Genomic DNA, 19945 nt, shown 5'->3' on the forward strand with positions numbered 1-19945 from the left:
CTGTCCAAAAAACAACAGAGGAATGGTAAGCCAGTCACTCACCTACATTTGCATGTATAAGCACAGATTCCTCCTCCAAACCCACAATAATCTACTGTCAGTTATCCACAGAGGTAGATACATGACTCTGAAGACAGCATTACTGCCTTTTGAAGAATATAATGAAGACACCCAGGGTTCCAATCTTGACAGGATTAGAAGATGTCAGGAAAAAAGGAGAAGAGACTTTACCTGGTTTCAGACGTCTAATTGGACTCCCCCTCCCCAGATTCCCACTTGGATAGTTCCCCAATGAACAGTAATCCAAATAAAACTTCAGGACTTGCTCTGATCCTCTTAGCTTCATGTTCTTATAGAACTCACTTTTAAGCTAATGGAAATGCCATGTTAAAAACAGAAAACTAGGAAGTAAGAATAACCAGGGTTTTTGACTGCTATACATGCTTTCTACACTCAGTAAATATGGAGTATGTGTTTAAAGCATTTTGGTACAGAGTTATCAGTGCTAATAGATCACTGCTATTGTGACAGTTTCACTGTCATGATCCAAGTCATTTTATCTTCAGAACAGAGACTGTGTAGTTAGTTCATTGTTGGGGGGTGGGGAACGAAGTAGAAGGTGAATGTCCATTGTTAGGAGAATGGTTGAAATAAATTATGGTATAATGACAGTATTAAATGCTATTCAGTTACTGTAATAATGAATTAGAGCTAAATCACTGTTATAGAGATATTTACATAAAGCATTCCTGAGTGAGAGAAACATGTAAAAAATTGTATATAACAGTGTGATCTCATTTTTTGAAAAACAAAAATCACAAAACACCTCTGTAAACATGGTCTTCTGTATACATGTATGTGTATATATGTTTATATACAATTGTATGAGCATGGAGAAAACCATAAAATCATACACACTATGTTGTTAACATGGTTTAACTCTGGGGAGAAACAGGGTAATATGATGCAAAAGGAAGAATAAATGATTTATGCAAAAAGGGGGGGAAGTCTTCCAATTAAAATAATATATAATATAATCGTATTTATTCACTATAAAAAGAAAAATCAATTCCCAATGTTGGAGAAATTAAAAAAAGAAGAAACAATAGAGTAAATAAGGAAGGTAAAAGTGATTGAGGGGTAGAAAACATTTCTAGAATGGCACAATAAGATCCTCCAAAAATCTGTTCCTCCATAAAAACAGTAAAAACACTGGGAAAAGTATCAAAATCAGATTTTTCAGAACTTTGGAATTTAACTAAAGGCTTGTATCAATTAGAGGAACATTTTTTCAGGAAAAATGGCTGAACCACAGTGAGAACTATGAGCTTTGTAGCATTTATACTTGCCCTATTCCCATCACCCTCTCCCTCGTTCTGCAGGAGCCTTGAAAACCAATGCCCTGGAGTTCCCGTCGTGACGCAGTGGTTAACGAATCCGACTAGGAACCATGAGGTTGCGGGTTCGGTCCCTGCCCTTGCTCAGTGGGTTAACGATCCGGTGTTGCCGTGAGCTGTGGTGTAGGTTGCAGACGCGGCTTGGATCCCGCGTTGCTGTGGCTCTGGCATAGGCCGGTGGCTACAGCTCTGATTGGACCCCTAGCCTGGGAACCTCCATATGCCGCGGGAGTGGCCCAAGAAATAGCAACAACAACAACAACAACAATAACAACAACAACAACAAATAAAAAAAAAAAAGAAAACCAATGCCCTTGCAACCATGGTAACTATGAAAAACAGCAACCTAGGAGGCAAGGATGGGGGAAAATGGGTTTGAAGCACCCAAAAAAACCACTCCCAGAGAACTGTTACCATTCAACTTATCTGGAAGCTCCCTGGAAAGGATCCATTCTCAGGACTTGTCTTTATTTGATCTCAGAGCTTTCTCTACACAAAAAATTCAATCCCTGGGATGCTTGCTGAAATCAATCTGTGGCAATTGTTTAACATTACAGTTACCTGAGGCAAGGATATCTTGCAGAAAAAAAGAGGCTGACCTAAACACTTAAAAAGAAAAACTAGGGAATAAGATGTCTGAAAGGGCCTTTGAAAAGCTTTGACATTTTCCCTGGGATCTAGAAGGCCCAAGCTGTGTCCATATCCAAGAAAGATGTGAGAAGCCAGTCACAAAAGCCACATATTTATTGTATGATGCCCTTTATATGAAATGTTCAGAACAGACAAATCCATAGAGACAGAAAGTAGATTAGTTTTGGACAAAGGCTGAGGGAGAGAGGAAATGAGGAATAATGGATACAGCATTTCTTTTTACAGTGATGAAAATGTTCTAAAATTAAATAGTGGGGTGATTGCTGCACAACTCTGAATACACTTTTTAAATACTGGAAAGTCCCTTGTGGGACAGTAGATTAAAGATCCAGTGTTGTCACTGCAGTGGCTCAGGTTGCTGCTGTGACATGGGTTTAATCCCTGACCTGGGAACTTCTACATACCAAGGACACAGCTAAAAAAATTTTTTTCTTAAATACTGAATTACATATATTAGAGGTTAAATTTTATGGAAAGTGGATTATATCTCAAAGAGGTTTTTTTTTTAAGTGAATGAAAGGTATGATGCATTCTCATCTGATATGGATGATTTAGGAGCTGGTCATCAAAGAACACAACGAGAGAACAGAACACTTTATGCTTTCAGCTTATAAGCCGACTCTCTTGTCACTTTTAATTCCTGATTAGAGTTTCAAGGTTATTTTATTTTGTGCCATATCACTTCTAACCCAAAATCTCTTGGTTAGTCAAAGAGTTTTTCCCTTTCCTTAAAATTCATTTTATGCTTAAATATTTATGAAACATATATCAGAAGCCAGGATGAAAATAAAACCCAAATACAGAATGCAACCTAAGGAAAAAAAAATTAAATAAAAAAAAACACCCTTACTGAAATGTAGTATTGAAATTTAACTATGGGCATTTTCCCTTTCCATATTACAACTGGTTTTCAAAATGCAACTAATGAAACTCCAGATGTAACAGATGTCACATAAAGCCTATTTCACACTTACAAAGCCCAGCTCTGCCACACAGTGTAATTTGGGAGGTAGTCTGGTTAAGATTTTACAAACTGTAGTATCCTATACTTTGGCATGATATTAAGGACTCCCAGGAGGAAATGTCTTAAGGAAAGCCTATTTCCTGGTGCCTTTTGACTAGAATTCTCTCCTTGGTTTTCTACCCAGGATATTGGGCAGGACAGAAAGTCTCGCCACTATATTTTAGGACTGAAGGGAACTCAAATAGCTTTCACATATGCCAGAAATTTAAAATAACATTTTAATTAGAGACTATTTTTAAAAAAGGAATAAAAACAAATTCTCTGCTAAGTGTTAGTACAGATACAAGGTATTAAATAAATATTTTAAATAAACACATTAAATACTATAAGTAACACTGGTTAAATAAAGTATAGAAATGTGATCAGATATTAAATTGTTGAAATGACTGTAGTTCATTTATTTATTCATTCAACAAATATTTTATTGAGCACTGGCTATAAAACAGAAAAAGAAGGCAGATTGCTTTCTCTACTCTCCTAGGGCTTAAAATTTGCTCAGAAATGCTCCTGCTACTGCAAAGACAGCAATGAAATTAAATAAGAAAGCATGACATGCTTGGAAGAACACTGATCTAGGAGTCACAATAGCTGCATCCCAATTCCTGATTAGTACCACTACTGATGAATACTGTCTACTGACTAGTAAATAAGTGACATTGGATATGTCAACTTAATTTCTCTAAGCCTCAATTTCACACCTTGAAAAAATGGTGTATATTACCTGTCCTGCATACCTCATCAGTTAATCATAAAAGCCACAGGAAAAATAGTCAAACATGCCCTGAAGACTATCAAAAGCTCTATACTCACAGGCTAGCAATATTACTGAAGTACATGAAAAATGATCAAATCCCTTACAATAAATAATTTTAATTAATACAGACAGTCTATTGAGGTCTATGTAGTCAGACGGTAAAACTCAAGGCTAACTGTCAAGTACATTAACAACACAGAATGACACATATTCAAAGGTTTTGACCTTTCTCCATTTAATCATTCTAATTTCACCTGGATTTCCTTTACATGTCAAATTACATTCATATTCTCAAGCATCGTTCCAGCCCTAGTACGAGAAAATGAGTCAAACAGATGCCTAGCAAACTTCCAAACTAAGCAACAAGGACCATATGTTTCTTTACTCTTCAGGGTGTATGTTTGTCACCTCTATTTGAATCTTAACAAATGACAGAACTCTCAAAATAAAGACAAATCCACTTTGTAAAAGAAGATTACAATTGCTGTAATTGCAACCACATTAACTGGACAGAGTTTTTGCTTAAATTACTTCTGCCCCTCTGTTGAAAAACAGTCCTTAAGAATAATGAAGAGTTTAAGGCATGTCCAAAATATTAAAAATTTCAAAATTAAACTCATGAGGAAAATAAATTTTACTTGGCCTAATTTGGGTTGGTAGTATTACTGTGGGTAATGAAGATGAATCCATATGAGTTGCTGGTGAACACCAAGCATAAGAAACAGTTAATTCTACCAGTGGTCCGTAAAACAATGGAATCCAAACATTCTCTTTGGGGCTAGAGAAATAAAATAATGCTGCTTTTCTTGAGACACTAGCAAAGATATATTGTGATAGCTTAAGAGTCACCTTAATCCTTCCCTTCCTGGCTCAGAATGAAAATAAATATTCTGTCCTAGACCAAAGATGTGATTTCTCCTTGTAGGTTTTCATGAAAGAAGAAGGAACAAATAAGGAAGTAACCGGGGATAGTGGGTTTTGTGTAATTTTCAATCACATAACCTTATTTTACGAAGTAGAAAGTAAGAATGGAGACAATGGTAGAGAAAGCTCTTAAGAGTGACGGTGCTCTGAGTATGATTTATCAGCACTAACTGGGTCCCTTTCCACATTAATCCTCTCCCACCAGCATTCTGGAAGTTGAGTTACTTTACTAAAACATCAGAAGGGTATTGAGGCACAGAGCCGCAATCCAGAGCACATCACCTACTGCCATCTAAGCAGACACATCCCTACACTTTCCATCTTCTCTTTCTCCCCCAGCTCTTGTTCTGGAGTAACTGAAAAATCCCCCCATTTCTTCTCAAACAGGAGTTTTGCACATGCCAATTTCCTCAAAGCCTGATAATGTGCCAGTCACCAACAAGCAAAATAAATTGCACAGTCAGTAAAACACAGAAATGAGGAAGAATTCAAAGATCCCTGGAAAAAAAAATGAGGGGAGAGCTCCTGTTAAATCCCTTGGCATTTGATTATAGAACTGTACATCCAGTATTCTCTCTGCAGGCTTCTCCATCTCAAACGTTTTCACCACATAATTGACTGTAAGGCAAATGTGCAATGAAAGATAAATGAACTGGTAGACAGTATGGATGAGTGGACAGTTTGATTTCCAGTGAGGTGAAATGTGTTAGCGTTTCTTCCAATTAGGTAAGTTATTGATGGCATTATTGAGCTAACAGATGATATGATTTGCCCCTAGCTGGTTTTTTATTTTGAAAAACACTACACTGGAGGAGATGGAGGCTGAGGACCTCAAAGGTGCAGAGTTGAACCCACATTTTCCATAGAACTTTGGAAAGTCTATCAGTGGATTGTGATGATATGCCAAGAACAAACACCAATGTGGAAGGCTTTCACAACACGATACAAAACTCAGGCACAAATATGCATCCTAGTTTTTGGAAACTGGTACCTCTCTTAATGAAGGAAGAAATTTTAGCAAAAAAGAAAAAGTGCAGTGCTAAATAAGGAGATGAATTAAGAAGAAAAAAAAAGTATAAAAATACTATAAACAGAAGACTTGGAAGACAAGGCACAATTCACAAAATATAATCAGTTATTGGTGCAGTGTTGCCATGAATCTACACACATTTTAAGTGTATTCAAAGATGTTGTATTTAGCGATAAAATCTTTTTAATTTTGTTATTCATTTCTCATGTTCCAGTATGTCATTTTAAATGTCCCTCTTGTATTTTTCATTGTTTTATCTCTTATGACAAAACTGCCTTACAGTCGGATAATTATGAGGCAGAGATGCTTGCAGAAAAGATACCTAAGGCAAAGATACCTAACGGCAAAAGTACCAAGCCAGAAGACACTAACAACAGAGGGAACCTAATTTACTTATCAATTTAATCATTTCAAAATAAGTAACTTAAAAACAGAAGCACAAACTTTCAGAGGTGAACCACCATAAAATCAATACCAATAATACTGGGGCAAGCAGCATAAATACTATGCCTCAGACACACTGAATGTCATCTCTACGTTTTTATTTCTTACTCCTGTCCTGATCTCCATGGCTGAGCTGACGGCATTTTATGTTTAGGAATAAGACACTTGGCTCAGCTTGCCAGATAAGGGAGCAGAGTTTTCCTGTGTGACCAGTAAGTGGTTGTGAATTAAGAGGATCAGTTGCTACACTGAAAAATCTACCTGTGGGCTCCCCAGACATTAAAGGGCCCGAGCACTCAGCACCTTCAGACTTACTTGTGTTCCTGTGATTTCGGTCCCCTGGGAAAGCAGCATCTGTCGTCCAGGCTGGAATGTGTGGGGTGGGACGGACAGCAGATACCCCAGTGCTCTCATTAGGAACTGTATTTGGAAGAATACCGTCAGACACGTGGACTTCACCATCAGTGACCAAAGGTTCACTCCCATTTGATTTAAAATAGGCTTTTTCAGTGTTCCTGAAAGACCGAAAAAAAGATATTTATAAAAATTACTAGAAGTATTTATTTGGAAAAAAAAAAAAACTAGGAAAACTCTCAAGCTGCTTTCCCAGGCAAACACAAACAGAAAGATGATGGCCAGCAAAGCCACCTGCTTCTTGGGAAAACCAACAGTTTCTTCTACAGGAAATTCACATAACCCTGCAAAGCGACAATTACATCTCATGATCTAAAAGTTTAGAAACTGAGTTTCCCATCCGGGTTTCCTAGGGCCCAGAGAATGTAGGGTAATTCTACCTCACCTAGGGCTCAACACAAATAAAATATGGTGAATCTGGAGTTCCCGCCGTGGCCCGGTGGTTAAAGAATCTGACTAGGAACCATGAGGTTGCGGTTCAATCCCTGGCCTCGCTCAGTGGATTAGGGATCCGGCATTGCCATGAGCTGTGGTGTAGGTTGCAGACTCAGCTCGGATCTGGCATAGGCTGGCGGCTACAGCTCCAACTGGACCCCTAGCCTGGGAACCTCTATATGCTGCGGGTGCAGCCCCAGAAAAGACCAAAAAAAAAAAAATGTGGTGAATCTTATAGCATTTCCTTCCTACTTTCTCATTCTTCAACTTTGCACATTATTTTATGCTGCTCAGTAGCCAGGGCACAAGCTCTCCATATCTATCTTTCACAAGGACAAGAATGCCCGCCGACCTCCAGTCTTATATTTCTCCACATTTTGTGTGAAATTTCAGTGAACTACACATAGCAGATAATAAGAGCTCAAATATTTACCAAGACCTAAGGAAACTTGGAGTTTCCATGTGGCTCAGCCAAAAAGAACCCGACTAGTATCCACAAGGATGTGGGTTCGATCCCTGGCCCCACTCAGTGGGTTAAGGATCCAGCATTGCTGTGAGCTGTGGTATAGGTCGCAGACTAGGCTCGGATCTGGTATTGCTGTGGCTGTGGTGTAGGCTGGCAGCCGTAGCTCCAATTCGACCCCTAGCCTGGGAACTTCTATATACCACACATAAGACCCTAAAAAGCAAAATAAATAAATAAATAAGAAATAAATTTTAAAAAGGACTTAGAGAAACCTCCCAAATTTAATTCCAGCAAAGAAGAAACTAAATTATCTTCATCTTTGACTAGAAACAAGCAATAAAATATGATTATAAGAAATAGGCATTAAAGTAAGATTACCACATGGCCACTTTCTCAAGGTGTTTATTCATGGACAAAATAAAAGAGTCCAACTCAAGATTATTAGAAATCACTTAGCTTTGGCTTTAGGCAGAATTTTTTTTTTTTTTTTTAAGGGCCACATCCTCAGCATATGGAGGTTCCCAGGCTAGAGGTTGAATCAGAGCTGTAGCTGCTGGCCTACACCACAGCCACAGCAACACCAGATCCAAGTTGCATCTGCAACCTACACCACAGCTCCTGGCAACGCCGGATCCTTAACCCACTGATCAAGGCCAGGGATCAAACCTGCATCCTCATCGATGCTAGTCAGATCATTTCCACTGAGCCATGACAGGAACTCCTAGGCAGAAAATTTGAAAACGTTCAAAGAGATCATGTATTTTTAACTCAGTCAAAATAAATATACTGTTTCCAAAATACAGCACTCTAGGTGAGTATGCCACTAAAATAAATGCATGTCATATTGATCCATTATAGAAATACCCAAGGGAGATATTTTTTTTCCCAAAAAAGTATTTACAGTGAATGCTCTAATTGGCTCTCACTTTTCCCAACAGTCCATGGACCATTAAAAATAAAAGAAATATAAATAAAATGTTTAATATCAGTCTCTGGAAAAAATTTCACTGCATGTGCTTGACACTTGGAAAACATTAACAACAAATCAAAATAGAAAAGCAGCTGTTTTCTAGCTAACTAGGGTCAACTGTTTCATCTGCCAAAAGATTCCAAATAAAACAGTGGACTGTAAAAGCTAAATCACCACCATGTGGTACAGGTAACACATTCTCCGAACCATCTGCATGATTATGAGTAAATATGAAATGCAACAGGTGAAATGAAAGCCTTCATTCAATTGTTTTTGCTTTTCAAAATGATCTGGCATCCTAGATCAAAATAAATGTACATGATAGACTTCATTACTGTATAATACGTATTTCATTCATCCAGAAAAATTGAGTCATTTTTCATTAGTTGCTCTCTGATGTGGCTGTAATGACTATATGAGGCCCATAAAGTCCATTTACTTACCACACTCAAGTCAGCATCCAGCTCAACACACTTTGAGCAAATGCCAGTTCCTCAGTTATATCCTTGAGTAATTCATTTAAAGGAAGTTCGTTATCATACAAAATGTTTCAAAGGTTGTTCTTCACGTTTTGTTTGTTAAGATTAGTCTTATCAATAATCTGTCCTTTGTCTTTTTCACCCAACCACAGTGGTAGCAGTGTTAATGGTATCTGTTTAATCTAAAATATTCTTTCAATACTGACTTTTTCAGGAAACACTGACTTGGATAACAACTTCCTTGTGGGGGAAAAACAAAAACAAAAAAACAGGCAGCCTCCTTGCTCTTAAACTCTACATATCAGAGTTGGCAGAATTAGAAAGATAACACATGGTATATGAATGATAGCTGCTGTAATCTCCCTATATATAGTGTATATATACACTATATTTTTGAGAGGAAGACAAACAGAGACAACAAACTTAAAAGACCTGTCTTTAAAAGCCTGAACTCACTAGGCAATTTGTTTTTCAAGCATCTCTGGAAACTGACCAACTCTCAACTCACAGTTGGCCCTCTATTAATGCATTTTAAAAAAAAAAAGCATAAAAAAAATAGAGTTCAGTAAGACTAAACACTGTCCAGCTACACCACAATGAGCCATAAAAACGCAGAAAGTCATTAGCCAAAAGCAGAGTGCTCGTTCTTCTAGTGATGCCCCGTCCTTTCCCACATTCCTAGTTTTATAGTGTTGTGGTTAAAAGTACAGGTTCTACAGCCTGACCACCTGGGTTTAAATCCCATCCCTCCTACTTACTAGCCCTGGAACTTTGGAATGGTGCCTGGCACAGAGTAAGTCCTCAATAACTGTTAGTCATAACTACACAGTAATAGTAATGAAAGTAAAATTGTCTTCCTTAGGGCTGCTAAGGTACTTTCAAATAAATGCCAATTTCCTTTGACTCTAGTGCATCCCAGCAAAATAAAACGCTAAGGAAGTTTTCAAAAGGGAATCTCACTTAACCCACTTTTGGAGTGAAAGAACTGTGGTTCTTTCCTGCTAAGTTACTAATAGAAGGCCACATTGTATCAAGGTTATACTGCTTTAAAGTGTTTTAGACATAATAGTTCTATTTAACAATGTTTAAGAAACAAGTCTGTAATTCCAATAATAATGGCCAAGCATCACTGACCACTTAGAAGGAGTGGGTTGAGCAAAATAATGCGGTAGGCAAAATAATGACCCCCTCCCCCAGAGACATCCACATCCCGATTATCAGAACCTGTGAATTGGGTTACTTTATATACCTTACATGGCAAAGGGATGCCGCAGATATAAATTTAGGAATCTGAGACGGGGAAATTATCCTGGATTATTCAGGTCAGCCCACCATAGTCCCTGGATGTGTCTGAGCTACACAGAATGATAAAAGACTCAATGGGCCACTACTCATTTTGAAGATGGAAAGGGACCACAAGCCAAGAAATGCAGGAAGGATCTAGAAGCTGGAAAAGTCAGAAAGCAAGTTGCCCCTAGGGTCTCTGGAAGAAATCCAGAACTACCAACACAATTTTAGCCCACTGAGATCTATTTGGATTCCTGACCTCCATAACTCAAAGGTCCTATATTTGTGTTGTTTTTAGCTACCAAGTTGTAATAGCTCCATAGGAAACTAACACAGGCATCTTACTCAGATCCTCATTCTGGGCATCTACTGAGTTAGCCTTCCAATGATCCTATGAAACTGATACTCTTCTTTAGCAAGTTTCAGAGAGAAGGAAAGTGAAGCTTGTAAGAGTTATTTAACCCAAGAATTCAGTTGGAACGTGACACATACACACATACCCACACACATCCACATCCGCTTCTCACTTTGGACAAGTTTAAAAAAAATCAACCATCCTATGCATGTAAATGATTTTATTTTCCTATGATGTGAGTTTGAAATTAATTCTTCATCTTTCTATCTCTAGCCACATGGTAACACATTTAACTTTGCATTTTCTTTTTTACTGTTTTCTCGCTCTCTCTCTCTTTTTTTTTTTTTTTTTTTTGGTCTTTTTAGGGCTGCATCAGCAGCATGTGGAAGTTCCCAGGCTAGGGGTCAAACTGGAACTACAGCTTCCAGCCTACAGCACAGTTACAGCAACGCTGGATCCAAGCCAAGTCTGCGACCTACACCACAGCTCACAGCAACGCCAGATCCCCACCCCAGTGAGCAAGGCCAAGGATCAAACCTACCTCCTCATGGATATTAGTCAGGTTCCCTAACTGCTGGAGCCACAACAGTATCTCTAACTTTGCATTATCTGTGCGCCAGGAACGATGTATTTACTCTCTACAGAGAGTCAATTACATAATTTAGTAAGGGGTTCTTATCATCAAGATGTTTATAGATTAGTTGAGGGAGAAAGGCATGTGGCCTAAAAATACAGACCAGGCTACAAATGCTTTGAGAATGATATGGGTAGGACAGCCTGGTGATAAAAATTAGAGAAGGAGCTGTCCTTCCTTTTGAGGAAGTCAGGAAAGGTTTCTTGGGGGAGAAGGATCCTTGAAGTGAATCTTTAAACAATGATGAGGGATTTTCTAGGTCTGAGCCAAGCATTTGTGGGGAAGTGGGATTTGTGGTGATAGGGCATGGAGAACTTTCTAGATAGAATAAAGGGGGGAAATATGCAGAAGATGAGTAGCAAGTAATTAAACATGGCTAGTACCTGGAGGACTGGCCAATGAAACAAAGTGGAAACCAGATTATGAAGGGTATTCCTGTTAAAGGTTTGGAGCTGATCTTACTGAGACAGAGAATTTTGGAAGGGTCTTAAACGGGGTGGAGGATGTCCCCTCCAGTGTGATTGACAGCATAACGACTTGGCCTTAAATGGGATGCAATGCTAGAAAGATCACTCTGGCCACAGGGTGATGCTTAAAAGGGGCTAAGTCTAGCAGACAGTTAGAATGCTACCCCTATAGTCCAAAGTGGGAAAAGAGAAAGGCCTGACCCAAGGCAAAAGCAGTGAAGACCAAGGAGACATGTGGGAGAGAGCTTTCAGAGGCAAAATTGTGAGAGCATAACAGAAAGAATCAGAGGTCCCTTCAAGGTTTCTGGTGTGAATTACTGGGTAAATGAAGATAATTACCCAGATAGGGTGGTATTCGTTAGTGCTAGTCATTAAATATTTCCAATTCTTTCCCATTCCACTAGGGTACATACTGGGGTTAGATTTTCTGACCTCATTCTCTGTCTCTTGACATCTTTGATGCTGGTCAAAGGGTACAAACGTCTAGTTATAAGATGAATAAGTTCTGGGGATCGAATGTACAATGTTGTGATTATAATCAGTGATATTGCATCATATATTTGTTAAAAAGAACCTCAAGGGAGTTCCCTGGTGGCCTAGCAGTTAAGGACTAGGCATTGTCACTTTGGTGGTTCAGGTTTGATCCATGGCCCAGAACTTCCATACGCCATGGCACGGCTAAAAATGAAAAAGAAAAAAAAAAAAGAAAAGAAAGAACCTCCAGTGCTCTTTTTCTTTTTCTCTGGCATAATAACCACAAGGGTTCAAGATGATGGCTGGGAGTTCCCATTGTGGCTCAGTGGAAAAGAATCTGACTAGCATCCATGAGGATGTAGGTTCGATCTTTGGCCTCGCTCAGTGGGTTAAGGATCTGCTGTTGCCATGAGCTGTGGTGTAGGTTGCAGCTGCGGCTCAGATATGGTGTGGCTGTGGCATAGGCTGGTGGCTACAGCTGCAACTTGACCCATAGCCTGGAAACTTCTATATGCCGTGGATGTGGCCTTAAAAAGACTGGAAAAAAAAATGGCTGGTCCATCAATTTAGTCTCTGAATGACCTAAAAAAGCACAAACAACCCCCCTTGCCATCTTTTGTTGGTTTGTTTTGTCTTTTTAGGGCCACACCCATGGCATATCGAAGTTCCCAGGCTAGGGGTAGAATCGGAGCTGCAACTGCTAGCCACAGCCACAGCAATGCCAGATCCAAGCTGTGTCTGTGACCTACACCCCAGCTCACAGCAATGCCAGATCCTTAACCCACTGAGCAGGGCCAGGGATCAAACCCTAGTTTTCATGGATACTAGTCAGATCCGTTACCACTGAGGCACAAGGGGAACTCTCCCCCCTTGCCATCTTGCATGAGGGAGAAACTGACCTTCGCTGTTTTTAAACAAGTTCCTGCTGTGGCACAGGGGATTAAGGATCCAGTGTTGCTGTGGCTATGACAGCTGTGGCTTGGATTCGATCTCTGGCCCCGGAACTTCCATATGTCAGGAGTGTGGCCAGCCCCCCACCCCCACTAGTTATTAGTATTACTTTTGTTACACAGTATAGCAGAGCCTGCCCTGACTGATACAGTAGATAATTGAGAATGAAAAATCGAAGTTGCTTACTTTTGGAATTATTATAAATATATTGAGTATAAAATGCCTCTAAAACATTCAAGGGGAAACAGCCTAAATCTAAAGCAATCTAAACATTTCCTCTCGAAAGCCTTCCCAGAGTCCTCCACAAAAGCACATCTTTGTGTTTCCAGAGCACACTCTGCTTATATCACAGCAAACTCAAGTGAAACCATCTGTTCTCTTATCTGCCTCCTCAAAGGCAGGAAGGTATGCCTGCCTCTCAAGCTCCTTGTGGAATGCTTGGCACCAGTGTAGGTCTCAATATTTTTTGAATGCATGAGTGATGAAGTTACAGGAGTTGGTGACCTCATCAAGAGAGGTATGGGTGTAAAGTGAGACAGAACTTAGCACAGACACCCAAACATTTTACTGGATAGGTAGAGGAAGATGAGCTTAAGGAGATGGAGAAAGAACAGCCAGAAATAGAAGGAAAATCAGAAAGAATAATATCCAGGCAAAGCAGAACATTTTGGGAAGAAAGGTGTAGTCAACACTGAGCAAGATCATCTCTAGACACCACACCTAAATGGAAGGAAGCATTGTTGGCACCAACAGTGGACATGCTCATTGTGAACAGAAGTAAACGGAGATAAAGCACTGGGTCTCTATCGAAAACTCTTATTCAAACACGCGCTGCAATGTTCCCAATGCGGCACGTTCACTAGAAGGACATTGGTGGCTACGGTCAGAACAGATTTAGTAGAATGAAAAGAAGAGAAAGAGGCAAAGATCAGATTGCAGGGGGTTAAGGACTGGATGAAACACAGGAATCACCTGGGGATCTCGTTAGAAGGCAAATTCGGCAGGTCTGGGAGTGGAGGTGGGGGTGAGGTGGGATTCTAGATTCTGCATTTCACACAAACTCCTCAGAGATGCTGCTGTGGCTGGTCCACGACTACCCTCTGCCTACAAGACCACCCTTCCCAAGACTTTCGCCATTAGGTATAAACTCAGACCTGAGGAATTAAAGAAAAAATACTCTCAAGTTTGAGAACTCCATGTCGTTGAGTCTGCACAGAAGACCAGGGATATTAAAGGAATTTGGAGTTTTAAATAAGAAATGTGGACTCAGGAGTTCCCGTCGTGGCGCAGTGGTTAACGAATCCGACTAGGAACCATGAGGTTGCGGGTTCCATCCCTGGCCTTGCTTCAGTGGGTAAGGATCCGGCGTTGCCGTGAGCTGTGGTGTAAGTCGAAGATGAGGCTCGGGTCCCCAGTTGCTGTGACTCTGGCGTAGGCCAGTGGCTACAGCTCTGATTAGACTCCTAGCCTGGGAACCTCCATATGCCAAAAAAAAAAAAAAAAAAAAAAAAGGAAATGTGGACTCAGGTCATACAAAAAAATCATAGAAAATCTCAAGGTTTTGGCGTAAGGAAATAAGGATCTGGGAGGTTTTCCATTTTAAAATGATATTCAGAACACACCATTTTAAGTTAAGAAGTTAAGATCCTTATCATTCCAAATTCTTGTAAAAGCCACAAGCTGCTAAGAAATTGGCTAAGAGAAAAAGTACATTTAAGCTCAATGATCACCAGCTCATCCAGCATTTTTCAAGAGGAAAGTCACTTTTGCAGAGGAATATTTATTTTGGATTCAAGACAAATGGACTATTTACTGTATTTCCTATACACTCCACTTCTATGATTTCTTTCTTCCTCATTGCATGACAAAAATAAAAAATTAATAGGCTCATATAGACTTTTCACAGAATCAGGAAAACTAAGAAGGTAACCCGAGGCAATTCTTCATAAGCTTAAGGCTAAAAAACGAAAATTTATTTTAGATGTGAATAAGTTCGTGAGCCTCTGAAACCAAGTTTTCAACAGCTGGGAAAGAAAAAGTTCTGAGCTTTCTAATGAGATTTTGGGGGACCATAACTTTGGTGACATCAAACCGAAATGAAAAAAAGTTTACAAAAGTCAGTGCAGACCATATTCTAAAGCACCAAATTGTAGGACTCTTGCAATAACTTCCCATTTTTTCTTCTCTCTGCCACATCCTCTACCCACTTCAACCCGTTCTCCAGACAGGTGTCCAAGGCACCTGTTAACAGCCCCAACCAGATCAATCACGCCACCCCCTATTCCAATACCCTCACGGTGAGGTCACGTTTAAAGTGCATCTCAGAGTTCCTGCTGTGGCTCAGTGGTAACGAACCTGAATAGTACCCATGAGGACGAAGGTTCAATCCCTGGCCTCTCACCCAGTGGGTTGAGTATCCGGCATTGTTGTGAAGTGTGGTGTAGGTCACGGATGTGGCTCAGATTTGGTGTTGCTATGGCTGTGGTGTAGGCCAGCAGCTGAAGCCTGGGAACTTCCATATGCCATGGTGATTAATCAACCATATGATCAGAAAAGAAAGTCATGGACTTGGAGAACAGACTTGTGGTTGCCAAGGGGGAGGGAGAAGGAGTGGGACAGACTGGGAGTCTGGGGTTAATAGATGCAAACTATTGCCTTTGGAATGGATAAGCAATGAGATCCTGCTGTATAACACTGGGAACTATATCTAGTCACTTGTGATGGAGCATGATGGAGGATAATGTGAGAAAAAGAATGTACATATGTATGTGTGACTGGGTCACTTTGCTGTACAGTAAACTGATAGAACACTGAAACCAACTATAACGGAAAAATAAAAATCATTTAAAAAAATCAACTGTGTGATTATTTATGTGCCCTTCCCTACTGAACTAGGAAGCCCATGAGGGTAGTAGGCTTGATTCAGGGCTGTGCCCAAGGCCTACAGGATACTGCCTTGCACTTAACACTCAATGTTTGTTAGACAATGACCTGTATCAAATTTTATCCACAGTTTTATGTCTGATCAATGTTGCACAACATGTCAACATGACTTCACATTAACAGTTGCATATGTAATATGGATCTATGTTATTTATATATTTATATATAATTTAAGGCGGGTATCAGTCCAAGTGCTGATAAAACAGCCCATGGCACAAGTGGACTCTGGTAGTTATGGGATGGCAGTGCAACCCGGCTGCCAGTTTAGTTCTTGCAAGAGAGGAATGAGTCTCTGAAAGCAGCCGAAGCATAAAAGTCATGTGAAACTTGGCATCACACTGCAAATCCAACAGTCAGTCGACTGCATTTCTTCCGAGCTACTTTATTGGTAATTAAACCATCTATTGCAATGACTTGGTTGCAGGGTTATGTGGTTGTGGATTATGGGATTATTCTCATGAGCGGTCATAGTACACAGATTTTAGTTCTTATGGATGGAGTTAAAATGAGATAAGCACATTTTGGATCAAATTTTCTGTGTAACAGAACTATTTATTAACTAGTTATTTAACATTCATAATATTCATAAGCAAAATCCAATGTTTTACTCTCACAATGTATTCTGTCACCTATAAAAACACTTTCACAGGTATTTCATTTGATTATTTCATTTGACTTCCAAAGCAATTCTGTGAAATGAGTATGAATTATATTCCTCATCTCACAGAGAAGGTAAAACCTCTGACCAAAAGTCCCAAGACTCATAGGCGTTCCTGTCGTGGCTTAGTGGTTAAAAAATCCACTGGCCTCACTCAGTGGGTTAAGGATCCGGTGTTGCCATGAGCTATGATGTAGGTCGGAGATGAGGCTCAGATCCTGCATTGCTGTGGCTGTGGTGTAGGCTGGCAGCTGCAGCTCCAATTAGACCCCTAGCCTGGGAACCTCCATATGCTGCAGGTGCAGCCTGAGAAAAGACAAAAAGACAACAACAACAAAAAAAAATAAAGTCACACAACTCATAAACGGAAAAGGAAGATCCTTAACCTACACCTCCTAGTGTCGAGTGGAAAATTCTTTCCTCTATGTCACATGGCCCTTTAGTATTAGCCTGTAACTGAAGAAAGAAAAACCTAGGTATAGGAATTCCCCGGTGGCACAGAAGGTTAAGGATCTGGCCATTGCCACTGCTGGGGCTTGCATCATTGCTGTGGTACAGGTTCAATCCCTGGTTCGGGAACCTCCACATGTTGTGGTCACAGCCAAAAAAAAAAAAAAAAATTTGCACCTTTCTCATTCTTCAATTTTCCTATTTCTTTCAAACCCTGAATTTTGGCATTCCCACTGTGGCTCAGCAGGTTAAGACCCCGACTAGTATCCATGAGGATACAGGTTCAATCCCCTGCCTCACTCAGTGGGTTATGTATCCAGCATTGCCATGAGCTGTGGGGTAGGTTGCAGATGCGGCTCAAATCTGGCATTGCTGGAGCTGTAGTACAGGCCGGCAACTGCAGCTCTGATTCAACCCCTAGTTCAGGAATCCCCATAAGCTGCAGGTGCGGCCCTAAAAGAAGAAAAAAATAATAACCTGAATCTTTAGGGTCCACATTAAACTAAACTAAACCTTTATAGCTCCAGCTGCAGTTTAAGGGGTTGAGGAGAAAAACAATTTGCTATTGCTCTTTTCTATAGTCTGCAGCTGAAACAATTATTCAGAAAGTACAACTCCATTATCTTCAGAAGTCTTTTTTGCCATCTTGACTTTATGCAGGCAAGAAGCCCAAACAGACAAAATTAGAGACCATAGTCCATCTGTGTTTGTTAGCATAAGGCTTGTATTATCTTTTCCTAATCAATAATCCTTTCACTATTATTATCTCTTTGCTTTTTGAAGCTAGAGCTCCTGTTCTCTGCCCACAAGTGGCATTTCAGCATCCCTTAGCAACCGTTACAGACCCAGAAATCACTACAAAACCTTGAAAGAACATGGATTATAAACGCAAACTGAAGAGAAAAATTTTTAAAGCAAGCAGAATTTAATGAGGTTTTTAAAACAAATGTGGAATATGACCGTATTGCTCATTACAACAACAAACATCTCAGTTATAAAACGGGAAATGTTTATTTGGGCGGATATTACTTAATGTATCTATTATCAAAGCATCTGGTGCAGAACCTAGAAACAGAATGCTTTTCAAGGCAGTGTTTGGAAAACCCCCACTTTGCAAAGGTTACCTACATATAAGCCAAAATAGCACTTAGAAATGGTTACATATGAATACACTTCTTAATCTCATATAAGTGATTTTCAAAAAAAATTCTACCCCTAGATATCAGACCAAGAGGAATGAAAACATACTGACCACACAAAAACTTGTACATGAAGATTCAGAGTAACATTATTGATACCAGACAAAAGATGAAAACAAATGAAATGTCCATCAATTGATAAATGGATTTTTTAAAATGCAGTAGATCCATCATTTGGTAATAAGGAATGAAGTGTTGATACAATGAATGAACCCTGAAAATATTACAAGAAGTGAAAGAAGCCTGTCACAAAAGCCACATATTATCATATGATATTCCAAAATAGGGCAATCTATAGAGACAGAAAGTAGGTTCGTGTTTACTTAAGATTGGGGTAGGGGACAGACACCAAGATGGGAGGGTGACAATGAAAAGGGCATAGAGTTTCTTGTTGAGGTAATGAAAATGTTCCAAAATTGACTAGTGATGGTTGCGCTTACCCGTGAATATATTTAAAATTACTGAATCACATCCTTTACAATCCCTATCAAATTACCAAGGACATTTTTCACAGAACTCAAACAAAATATTTTAAAGTTTGTTTGGAAGCACAAAAGACCCAGAATAGCCAAAGACATCCTGAAAAAGAAAAATGGAGCTGGAGGAATCAGGCTCCCAGACTTCAGGCTATACTACAAAGCAACAATCATCAAAACCATACGGTACTGGCACAAAGACAGAAATACAGATCAGTGGAACAGGACAGAAAGCCCAGAATTCAACCCACACACCCACAGCCAACTAATCTTTGACAAAGGGGGCAAGAATATACAATGGAAAAAAGACAGCCTGCTCAATAAGTGAGTCGTGCTGGGAAAACTCAACAGCCACAAGTAAAAGAATGAAATTAGAACACCCTCTAACACCATACACAAAAATAAACTCCAAATGGATTAAAGACCTAGATATAAGACTATCAAACTCTTAGAGGAAAACATAGGCCAAACACTCTCCGACATAAACAACAGCAACAACTTCTCAGATCCACCTCTTAGAGTCATGACAGTAAAAACAAAAATAAACAAGTGGGACTTAATTAACTTCAACGTTTCTGCACAGCAAAGGAAACCCTAAACGAAACAAAAAGACAACTCACAGAATGGGAGAAAATCTTTGCAAATGAATCCACTGACAAGGGGTTAATCTCCAAAATTTATAAACACCTCCTACCACTCAATACCAAAAAAACAAACAACCTCATCAAAAAATGGGCAGAAGATCTAAACAGACAGTTCTCCAAAGAAGACATATAGATGGCCAAAAAAACACATGAAAAGATGTTCAACATCACTTATTATTAGAGAAATGCAAATCAAAACCCCTAGGAGGTACCACCTTACACCAGCCAGAATGACCATCATCAAAAAGTCTACAAACAATAAGTGCTGGAGAGGGTGTGGAGAAAAAGGAACCTTATTACACTGTTGGTGGAAATGTAAACTGCTGCAACCACTGTGGAAAACAGTATGGAGATTCCTCAGAAAACTAAACATAGAACTACCATTTAATCTAGCAATCCCACCCCTGGGCATCTATCCA

At 39.6% G+C, this 19945-nt stretch overlaps 1 protein-coding gene across 2 annotated transcripts in view; it reads right to left on the reverse strand.

Moving 5' to 3' along the window:
• LOC125137857 (atrial natriuretic peptide-converting enzyme-like) overlaps positions 1-19945 on the reverse strand; it is a 117195-nt gene that overhangs the window by 60153 nt on the left and 37097 nt on the right. For both annotated transcript variants that reach the window (XM_047798962.1, XM_047798963.1), the window contains exon 3: positions 6540-6739. In XM_047798962.1, coding sequence (XP_047654918.1) covers positions 6540-6739 — 200 coding nt within the window. The remainder of the gene's footprint in view (positions 1-6539; positions 6740-19945) is intronic.

Source organism: Phacochoerus africanus, chromosome 10 (genome assembly GCF_016906955.1).
Source record: "Phacochoerus africanus isolate WHEZ1 chromosome 10, ROS_Pafr_v1, whole genome shotgun sequence".
Lineage (NCBI taxonomy): Eukaryota > Metazoa > Chordata > Mammalia > Artiodactyla > Suidae > Phacochoerus > Phacochoerus africanus.